The sequence below is a fragment of the Bubalus kerabau genome, chromosome X, assembly GCF_029407905.1.
Source record: "Bubalus kerabau isolate K-KA32 ecotype Philippines breed swamp buffalo chromosome X, PCC_UOA_SB_1v2, whole genome shotgun sequence".
NCBI lineage: Eukaryota > Metazoa > Chordata > Mammalia > Artiodactyla > Bovidae > Bubalus > Bubalus kerabau.
In genome coordinates, this window is record NC_073647.1 from 71,110,445 (window position 1) to 71,122,128 (window position 11,684).

At 39.8% G+C, this 11,684-nt stretch overlaps 1 protein-coding gene across 1 annotated transcript; it reads left to right on the forward strand.

Moving 5' to 3' along the window:
• Nucleotides 1-4,907: 4,907 nt before the first annotated feature.
• LOC129639266 (60S ribosomal protein L31-like) lies at nt 4,908-5,282 on the forward strand. The gene has a single exon (XM_055564317.1). It carries the CDS (start codon nt 4,908-4,910, stop codon nt 5,280-5,282), a length of 375 nt encoding a protein of 124 aa, XP_055420292.1.
• The last annotated feature ends 6,402 nt before the right edge of the window (nt 5,283-11,684 follow it).

Sequence of the window (11,684 nt, forward strand, 5' to 3'; positions counted from 1 at the left end):
TGAGAACAGGGGCCATGTCTTCTTGTTCACAGCTATAACCTTGGAATTTGGAATAGCCAACACCAAGTAGGTGTGTTTGTTTGTTTGTTTAATTGTTCAGCAAATAGTTGGCCAGAACTGCTCACCAACCAAGTCCTCCTAAGATCCTTGGCTAAATGCATCAAACCCATGGGAGGAGAAGGAAGGTCCTGGAATACATTTGGGCTGATTTTCTCCAATCAACAAATTGGTACCTACAAGTTTAACAGTTGAGTAAAGTACAAACTCCTAGCAAATGGGATACAGACTATGTACCTTTCTAGAAGAGAGAAACTGTGATAGGCAGGGCACAGAGAGATAAGCAACATGCCCAAGTTTACTTAACTAGTAGATAGCAGAGTCAGTATTTAGACCCCAGCTATTGGGTTCCACTTGATTAATCTTCCTAAACCTCTTTTTCTCATCTGTAAAATGGGAACAATCAATGGTGCTAGCTTGAACAGTTATAAGAATTAAATGTGATAATGTATTGAAAGCACTTGCACATAAGTATTCATTGTATGGTACCTATTACTGTTAGTTTCTTTGAAAATAAAGGGAAGTCAGAGAATCTGTATTCTAGGACATGGAGAAATAGCTGTTTTTCCATAAAGCGCTCACCCACCCTTGTCTTGTTTCCTCTCCCTTCCTTTTTCCTTCCTCTGTCCTCCTTTACTCTCTCTCTCTCTCCAGCTATAATCTCCCAAAGAGATGTTTTTAGGGGGATTCGTTTCGATGTTTGGCAAAACTAATACAGTGTTTCAGGTTTAAAAATAAAATAAAATTAAAAAAAAATACAGAGGAAGACAGAGGAACAGATGGAGAGAGATCAGATTTATCTCCTTAAGAAAGGGGCTGAAAAGAACACTGGAAGGAGGAAGAAATAAAAGAAAGGTAGGAGTGAAGGGTTTTTCCAGTAGTTGTGTATGGATGTGAGAGTTGAACTATAAAGAAAGCTGAGCACTGAAAAATTGATGCTCTTGAACTATGGTGTTGGAGAAGACTCTTGAGAGTCCCTTGGACTGCAGGGAGATCAAAGCAGTCAATTCTAAAGGAAATCAGTCCTGAATATTCATTGGAAGGTCTGATGCTGAAGCTGAAACTCCAATCCTTTGGCTACCTGATGCAAAGAACTGACTCATTTGAAAAGACCCTGATGCTAGGATAGATTGAAAGTGGGAGGAGAAGGGGACAACAGAGGATGAGGTGGTTGGATGGTATCACCGACTCGATGGACATGAGTTTGAGTAAGCTCCAGGAGTTGGTGATGGACAGGGAGGCCTGGGCGTGCTGCAGTCCATGAGGTTGCAAAGAGTCAGACATGACTGAGTGACTTAACTGAACTGAGGAGTGAAGGGACAACACATGTAAGATGGTTATGTTTTTCCTCTGCTAAATAAAAGTATGGCTGTACACAGCTTTACTACAGTACTTTCTTCTCCATTTTAAAAAGGGATGGAGAAAGGGGAAGCATAAAGCCATGGGCTTGGAAAGGTACTGGCTATTAGTACCATTTAATTTATAGTCATCTCTACCCTACATTTTTTGGAAAGGATAAAAGCCTAGAAAACATTGCCTCAACTTAGGTGGCTTTGAAACACACACACACACACACACACACACCATTGTTCAGTGTTGCCCCTTTAGCATTTCCTAGGCATGTCATTCAGAGAAGGCAATGGCGCCCCACTCCAGTACTCTTGCCTGGAAAACCCCATGGACAGAGGAGCCTGGAAGGCTGCAGTCCATGGGGTCGCTGAGGGTCAGACATGACTGAGCAACTTCACTTTCACTTTTCACTTTCATGCATTGGAGAAGGAAATGGCAACCCACTCCAGTGTTCTTTCCTGGAGAATCCCAGGGACGGGGGAGCCTGGTGGGCTGCTGTCTATGGGGTCACACAGAGTCGGACACGACTGAAGTGACTTAGCAGCAGGCATGTCATTTATATTTGTGTGCCTGTTGGTTGAGCGTGTCACTGGCGCTCACAGCACAGGAGCCACAGGAGTCAGGGGAATGTGTCTTTTCCTTTGAAACCAAGTGCTTAATGTCTTTGCTGGGAATTGTGGTGAAAGACGGATGAGAGGCATGGCTCTTCTGATGGTGGTAACACAGGCAGCTCCCCATTCCCTACTGGGTTTGTTTAGCTATGCCTTAGATACCAGCACACCTGGGCCTCTTAGAAGACAAGGGCCCAATTGAATAGATTCCCTAGAAGTCCAAGGGGCAGAGCACAGCAGGAGAAGTGATTTTGGGGAGATTGTTAGGCTAATTTGGCAGACTGGAAACTAGGGAAACCTCTGGGGTACATAACCAAACCAAACTTGTGAAATACTGGCTCATCCCCAGGTCCTCTGTTAAGGCCTTTGGGGAAAGTCCTAAATGCAAGCCAGTCAAGTTGAACATTACACTATTTATAATTACAAGGTAGGAAGAAAAAGACAGGAGAAAACAAAGGGGAGACAGAAAGCAGGAACATAATTAAGGCCTGGCTAGCAACGGCTTAGATACAGTGTCATTAAAAGTAAAGCATGCTTCTATAAATCAATGAATGAAAACTTTTAAAAAATATTTTCAAGAAAGAAAACAAATGTGCAAGAAGAACCATTGTAGTATCTGGCATTTCATAAAATGAAAAAGATACTTGTATTCAAAGGGAAATGTGCCATGGAAATGTAACAGATGAAATGTTGCAGGATTCTAATCAAGAACATACATAAAGCATTATTGTATTTAGCATTGTTACAGTTCTGTATGAAATATAATTTAGTTGGGGAGGGTGGAGTGGAGGCAAGCATTTTACATCTGATGAGTCACCATAAAGCTACTTCCCTATTCCTGCTTATGGCAAACTGAGAGGGCTTTATATTAGTAATATGCAGAGCTGTCTAAGATTAGGAACAAGACAGTGGTGCCCACTCTATCATTCCTACTCAACAAATTACTAGAAGTCTTAGCTAGAGCAATCAGGCAAGAAAAAAATTAAAAGATAGTAGAATTGAAAAGGAAAAAGTAACATTGTCTCTATTTGCAAGTGACATGATTTTATACATAGAAAATCCTAAAAGTTCAGCCAAAAAACATATCTGATCAATGAATTCAATTTGCAGGATACAAAATTAACATACAAAAATTGGTAGCATTTGTGTATACTAATGACTTTTCTGAAAAAGAAATAAAGAAATCAATCCCATTTACAATAGTATTTTTAAAAAACCTTTAGGAATAAATTTAATTAAGGAGATTGAAGATTTATACTCTGAAAACTGTAAGACATTGATGAAAGAAATTGAAGAAGGAACAAACAAATGGAAATGTATCCTATATTCATGGATTGGAAGAATTAATATTGTTAAAATGTCAATAATACCAAAAGCTATCTGTAGATCCAGTGCAATCCCTATCAAAATTACAATGGTGTTGTTTATAGGAATAGAAAAAACAGCCCTAAAATTTATACAGAGCCAGAAAATACTCATAGTCAAAAAATTCTAATAAAGAGGAATAAAGCAGGAGACATCACAGTTCTTGATTTCAAGCTATACTATAAAGCTATAGCCATCAAAATAGTATGATGTGAAGTGAAGTCACTCAGTCGTGTCTGACTCTTTGTGACCCCATGGACTGTAGCTTACCAGAGTCCTTCCATGGGATTTTCCAGGCAAGAGTACTGGAGTGGGTTGCCATTTCAATAGACCAGTGGAACAGAATTGAGAGCTCAGAAATAAACCCAAACATATACAGTCAACCAGGGAACCAAGAACCTGCAAAGGAGAAAAGACAGTATCTGTAATAAATGGTACTAGAATAATTGCTATTCAGAATGTAACTGGTAATTATTAGAGAAATGCACATCAAAACTACAATGAGGTATCACCTCACACCAGTCCAAATCAGTCAGTTCAATTCAGTCGCTCAGTAGTGTCTGACTCTTTGCAACCCCATGGACCACAGCATGCCAGGCTTCTCTGTCCATCACCAACTCCTGGAGCTTGCTCAAACTCATGTCCATCAAGTTGGTGATGCCATCCAACCATCTCATCCTCTGTCATCCCCTTCTCCTCCCAACTTCAATATTTCCCAGCATCCAGGTTTTTCCAATGAGAATGGCCATTATTAAAACATCTACAAATAACAAATGCTGGAAAGGGTCTGGAGAAAAGGGAATCCTCCTACACAGTTAGTGGAAATATAAATTGGTACAGGCACTATGGAGAACAGTATGGAGGTTCCTTAAAAATAAAAATAAAGTTACAATATGATCCAGCAATCCCACTCCTGGGCATATATCCAGATAAAACTATCATTCCAAAAGATGCATGCATCCCTGTGTTCATAGCAGTACTATTTACAATAGCCAAAATATCAACGTAAATGTCTATTGACAGAAGATGTGGCGTGTGTGTGTGTGTGTATACATATATATAGATATAATGAAATAATACTCAGCCATAAAAAGAATGAAATAATGTCATTTGGAGCTACAAGTATGGATCTAGAGATCAGTATATTAAGTGAAGTTAGAAAGAGAAAGACAAATACCATACAATATCACTTATATGTGGAATCTAAAATATGACACAAATGAACTTATCTATGAAACAGGAAAAGACTCACAGACATAGACAAGAGGCTTGTGGTTGCCATGGTGGGGAGGGAGGAGGGGATGGCTAGATTGGGAGTTTGGGTTTAGCAGATGTAAACTGGTATATATAGAATGGATAAACAACAAGGTCCTACTGTATAGCACAGGGAACTATATCAATATCCTGAAATAGGTGCCCAGAAACCATCCCAAGAGTGGCTGTGTGAGGCCGGGCCAGGAGGGAGGCCTTGACTTAGGTTTGACACACTCACCCTGAGCGTCCTTGTCACCTGGGTTTGTTTAGATGGCTCCCGCAAAGAAGGGGGGCAAGAAGAAGGGCTGGTCTGCCATCAATGAGATGATGATCAGAGAATACACTATCAACATTCACAAGCGCATCCATGGAGTGGGTTTTAAGAAGCATGCCCCTAGGGCACTCAAAGACATCTGGAAATTTACCATGAAAGAGATGGGAACTCCAGATGTGCACATTGACACCAGACTCAACAAAGCCATCTGGGCCAAAGGAATAAGGAGTGTTGCATACCGGATCCATGTGCAGTTGTCCAGAAAATGTAATGAAGATGAAGACTCGCCAAACAAGCTCTACACGTTGGTTACCTATGTGCCTGTCACCACCTTCAAAGATCTACAGACAGTCAATGTGGATGAGAACTAACTGCTGATTAACCAATAAAGTTATTGAACTGCAAAAAAAAAAAAAAGAAAATCCTGTAATAAACCACCATGGAAAAGAATATATACATATATATCATATACATTACATATATATAACTGAATCCCTTTGCTATACACCAGAAACTAATACCATATTGTAAATCAACTATATTTCAATAAAAAAGAAAGAATGAAGCTGAACACATGCCTTATACCTGATACCTCTCGTAAATACTAACTCAAAATGGATGAAAAACTTATATGTAAGACCTGAAATCATAAAACACCTAGAAGAAAACATTGGAATAAATCTCCTTGACATGAGTCTTGGTAATGGTTTTTTGGATATGACACATAAAGCACTAACAACAAAATAAAAAGATAAGCAAGTGGGACTACCTCAAACTAAAAAGCCTCTTCACAGCAAAAGAAGCCATCAATAAAATGAAAAGAAAACTTATGGGATGATAAAAATATTTGCAAATCATACATATGATGAGAGGTTAACATATAAAATATTAAAGAACTCACACAACTCAATAGCAGAAAAACAAATAACCCTATTTAAAAATAGGCAAAGGACTGTAATAGACATCATTCCAAAAAAGATATATGAGAGGCCAACGGATATGTGGAAAGATGCTCAACATCACTAATCATTAAGGAAATGCAAATTAAAATCAAATTAAAAATTCACATTTGTTAGAATGGCCATCATCAAAAAAAGATGCTGGTGTGGATGTGGCAAAAAGAGAATTCTTGTGCACAGCTGGTGGGATTGTAAATTGGTATAGACACTGTGAAAAATAGTATGGAAGGCCCTCAAAAATTAAAAATAAAATCACCATGTGATTGAGAAATTCTATTTCTGGAACATATCCAAAGGAAAACACAAACTAAAAAATATATCTGTACCCCAATATTCATAGCAGTATTATTTATAATAACCAAGATGTGGAAGCAATTTAAATACCCATCAATAGACGAATGGATAAAGAAGTTATGATCTAAAAAATACACACACACACAGTGAACTATTACTTAGCCACAAAAAGAATGAAATCTTATCATTTGCAACAATATGGATGGACCTCGAAGGCATTATACTAAATGAAATGTCAGACAGAAAATGATAAATAGTTTATGACCTTATTTACATGTGAAATCTTTTTTAAAACCTCATAGAAAAAGAGATCAGATTTGTGATTATTAGAGATGGAGGTGGAATTGGAGGAAGTGGTCAAAAGGTCCAAACTTCTAGTTGCAAAATACATAAGTACTAGGGATATAATATGGGCTTCTCAGAGGGTAAAGAATCTGCTTGCAATGGAGACCTGGGTTCGATCCCTGGGTTGGGAAGATCCCCAGGAGGAGGGCATGGCAACCCACTCCAGTATTCTTGCCTGGAGAATCCCCATGGACAGAGGAGCCTGGTGGGTTACAGTCCATGGAGTTGCAAAGAGTTGGACACGACTGAGGGACTAAGCACAGCACAGAATGGGGTTGTAATATACAATATGATAACTATAGCTAACACTGCTATTTGATATATAGGAAAGTTAAGAAAGTAAGCCCTGATTTCTCATGATAAGCAGAAAGTTTTTTTTTTCTTTCTTTCCTCTTTGCTGTATCTTTATAAGACGGATGTTTGCTGAACCTATCGTGGTAATCATTTCACAATATATGTATAGCAAACCATCATGCTCTGTGCCTTCAACTTACACAGTAATAAACGTTAATTATTTCTAAACAAAACTGGAAAAAAGACAAATATACAAAACAATGCTTTATAAACATTGGACAGCAAGACCTCACAGGATCCCTGAGAGAAAGGAAGCACATAAGGTGAGCCCTATGATTGCCCTAGCTTACTTCTGGGAAATAGTTTCCAGCACATAATGCAGGAAGTGCAAAACTGGAAAGAGTCTGGTATTCTCACTAACTTGAGGAGATAGAGTGGAGGATTTCAGGAGGCCAAGGTGTTAGAATATGCAGGGCACAGTAATAGGAGGAGTATACACAGAGTAAGAGCTATGGAAACATGCAGATGCCAATTTTTCCAATTTTCCAGTCAGTTCTGAGCATGTGTTGTGAGGAAACTACCCTCAGAAAAGGAGCAGGCAGAACAATTCTTGGAGCCCAAACAGAACTGTTAAGAGTTCACATTCCTAAAAGCCAAAGTCAAGAAATCTCTTAATGATTGCGACATCAGATAAAGTACACAGAAGGATATTATCTCAGTAGAGAGGACAAATTTAACCCTAGACTAAAATATTTTGGTAGCTTCTGGTATAATCTAACAACTCTTAAAAGCAAACCTCAAAATGATCAAACTGTTTCCAAGTGTCTCAATTGTGTCTTAAAACAAAGCTTTAAAAAAGGGAATTAAAAAAAAAATCCATCAGCCAACCATGTAAAATCCAAAGTGTCTGGCATCTAGTTAAAAAGTACCAGGCATGCAAAGAAGCAGGAAAATACAACTCATAATGAGGAGAAAAATCAATCAATATAAATAGTCCCCAAAATGCACAGCCAAGAGAATTAGTAGACATGGGTATTAAAACAGCTACTCTACATGTTTATTGCCTAGCCACAAGATCACAAATATGCTATTTTATTAACCCACATGGGATGAACTTTTGTGTATATGCAAAATAGAAGTTGAGTCACTTTTTTTTTTTACTATATGGATATCCAACTGACCAAGCATCATTAATTGACAAAGAACATTCTTCCCTTGCTATGCAGATGTAACCTGTGTTACAAAAAAATGGTTCGTATATGAAGAAATTGTTTTCAGAAAGAAAACGAATGTGCAAAAGGAACCATTATAGTACTTAGCATTTTATAAAATGAAAAAGATGCATGTATTCAAAGGGAAATGTGCTGTGGAAATACATAAGAGATGAGATGTTGCAGGACCTTAATCATAAACATATGCAAAGTTAGCATTGTCACATTCTATATGAAGTTCTTGGAAATACAACTTAGTCAGGGCTGGGGAGTGGGCATCTTGTATCTGATGAGTCACCATAATGCTACTTCCCTATTCTTTTGTTGTTCAGTCTCTCAGTCGTGTCCAACTCTTTGCAACCCCATGGACTGCAGCATGCCAGGCTTCCCTGTCTTTCACTGTCTCCCAGAGTTTGCTCAAACTCATGTCCACTGAGTCGATAATACCATCCAACCATCTCATCCTCTGCTGCCACCTTCTCCTCCTGCCCTCAGTCTTTCCCAGCATCAGGGTCTTTTCCAGTCACATCAAGTGGCTAAAGTATTGGAGCTTCAGCTTCAGCATCAGTCCTTCCAATAAATATTCAGGGCTGATTTCCTTTAGGATTGACTGGTTTGATCTCCTTGCTGTCTAAGGGACTCTCAAGAAACTTCTCTAGCACCACAGTTCAAAGGCATCAATTCTTCAGTATTCAGTCTTTTTATTGTCCAGCTCTCACATCCATACATGACTACATGAAAAACTATAGCTTTGATTAGATGGACCTTTGTTGGCAAAGTAATGTCTCTGCTTTTGAATATGCTGTCTAGGTTTGTCATAGCTTTTCTTCTAAGGAGCAAGCATCTTTTAATTTCAGGGCTGCATCCTGCTTATGGTGAATTGATCACCTTTATATTAGTAGTATGCAGAACTATCGGAGAAGGTAATGGCACCCCACTCCAGTACTCCTGCCTGGAAAATCCCATGGATGGAGGAGCCTGGTTGACTGCAGTCCATGGGGTCGCATAGAGTCGGACACGACTGAGCAAATTCACTTTCACTTTTACTTTTAACTTTCATGAATTGGAGAAGGAAATGGCAACCCACTCCAGAATTCTTGCCTGGAGAATCCCAGGGATGGGGGAGCCTTGTGGGCTGTCATCTATGGGGTCACACAGTCGGACACAACTGAAGTGACTTAGCAGCAGAACTATCAAACAGTGGAATTTCCTTTGTCACCATTATAACAAGGGGAATGAAATTATTCTCTTAGTAGAAGAAGAATTAGAATATTTATTTTATGGTCTTACCTTCCTCCTCATCCTACTATAGAAGCTCAATAAGTCACTTCACCTCGGTGAATCTCAAACCCTCCATCAGGCACTTAAATTTAATGCATGTTACAAATGGTGCTGGCTTTTGTCAAAAGGATATTTTTTTCCCAACATGTATCATGGTTGTAGCTCCAATACAATGATTTGAAAAGTCCTGAAGATCGGTACAGGCTATGTTACTAGCCCCTATCCAAGAAAAAAATCTATATGGGCTTAATGGAAGCTAGCCTCAAAGAATGTGACTTCATTTTCCTTTCAAGTCAGTAAGCATTCCATGAGCATCTATCATATGCACAGGAGGCTGAAGTAGTATATGTAGAATTTGGAGACCACTAAACTGTCTGGAGAACTCTCACAATGGCCTCTTACTCGTCACCCTCAGGTACTACCTCTTTCTGACTTCTTTAACCATTAAGATTCTGCATAGTTCAAGGAGGCCAACAGACTCCTTGCTCCTTTCCTTCTGTTCCTCCGATGTGAGCTTCAGAAGCAGCAGAACCCCAGGTGAAAGAAGCCAACTGAGCCTGGAAGACTCAGAGTGCCTTTAAGCCTCTGGGAAATACCTGATTTTAGAAACATCTATGACAGTGTTTTCTACTTATTGATCCAGTCTCCAGGAGGGGAGAAAAGTGGCTAGAGACAGAGAGTATTGCTTCCTATATTCCCTTCTCAGTGGCCCTTTGGGTACAAAGAAAGACATGGTTCTCCTAACCTTCCATAATCTATAGGAGGTAACTCTTAGCATAAAAACACCACCTCACCCACATCCCACACATGCCTAGTATGATGGGAAGTGGGAGAAGGAGGTTGCTGTTGAGAAAGGACGAAGGACTGCTGGGTAAGATGAGATTCCTTCTGTGCTCCCCTTTTTGTTAAATCTAGCCCCATTCCTTTTAAGTTATTCATGTATACTTTTTTAAAAAAATTGGCATATAACTGCTTTACAATGCTGTGTTGGTTTCTGCTGTACAACAATATGAATCAGCTATAAGTATACATATGTCCCCTCCCTCTTGAGCCTCCCTCCCACCCCTCTAGGTCACCACAGAGCACCAAGCTGGGCTCCCTTTGCTATGCAGCAGCTTCCCACTAGCTATCCATTTTACACATGGTAGTGTATATACATCAGTCCTACTCTCTCAATTTGTCGCACCCTCTTCTTCCCCCATTGTGTCCACAAGCCATTCTCTAGGTCTGCGTCTCTATTTCATCTTCTTTGTTTGGGTTGCGATCAAAGCTCCACCCTGTGCAGGGGAAGTTCTTACAGAATATCAGATGGGATAATAGGGAATAGTCTGGACACCAAGGAGAAACAGAGAAATTCTATTGTAACAGGTCACCCACAGCCAAAGCAAATTATTCCCTCCAACTCCACTGGGAAGCAGAGCCAAACTAGCTACTAGGACTCCCTGTGCAGCTCTGGAAAAACACACAAAGCATACAGCTGCTCACCCTTAATTGATGAGCTGATAATTAACACCGTGTATGTAGACTTTGGGCCCAATATGTGACTTAATTTGTGAAAACAATGTCTGCCAGCAGCCTCTTGGTTCTGAGGGACACCAGCTGGGACTGAGATAAGCCAGAGCCAAAGGAAGACTAAAGAGGACCACTGACATCCTTAAAGCTCATCAGGGGAAAAGGCAGGGAGAGGCAGGATTTCCTAGGAGAATGAGAGCAAGAGAGGAGACAAATAGGGAGAGGAAAGAAGGGAAGTACAAGGGAGAAGAAGAAATCAGCAAAACATTTCTCAGAGAGCCCCAGACAAGCACTTTAATGTCATGGAGGCTGTCATCCCCCCAACCTTCCCACTCCCCATTCACATTCACTACAACTTTATTCCTTTTATCTTAAATCTTTAATTTTGTATTGGTGTATAGCTGACTAACAATGTTGTGATAGTTTCAGGTGAACAGCAAGGGACTCAGCCATTGATATACATGTGTCCATTCTCCCGGAAATCCCCCTCCCATCCAGGCTGCCACATAACACTGAGCAGAGTTCCATGTGCTATACAGTAGGTTCTGGTTGGTTATCCATGTTAAATATAGCAGTGTGTACATGTCCGTCCCAAACTCCCTAACTAAGCCCTTCCCCTCATTCCTCCCCCCTGGCAACCACAAGTTCATTCTCTGAGTCTGTGAGTTTCTCTTTTGTGAGTTCATTTGTATCATTTCTTTGCAGATTTCACATATAAGGATGTCATACGATATTTCTCCTTCGCTGTCTGACTTCACTCAGTATAACAATCTCTAGGTTCATCCATGTTGCTGCAAATAGGATTATTTCCTTCTTTTTAGCAGCTGGATAATATTCTATTGTCATATATACACCATGGGCTTCCAGGTGGTGCTGG

Coding starts and splice junctions, on each gene's coding strand:
- LOC129639266 (XM_055564317.1), top strand. CDS start 4,908: ATGGCTCCCGCAAAGAAGGGGGGCAAGAAGAAGGGCTGGTCTGCCATC.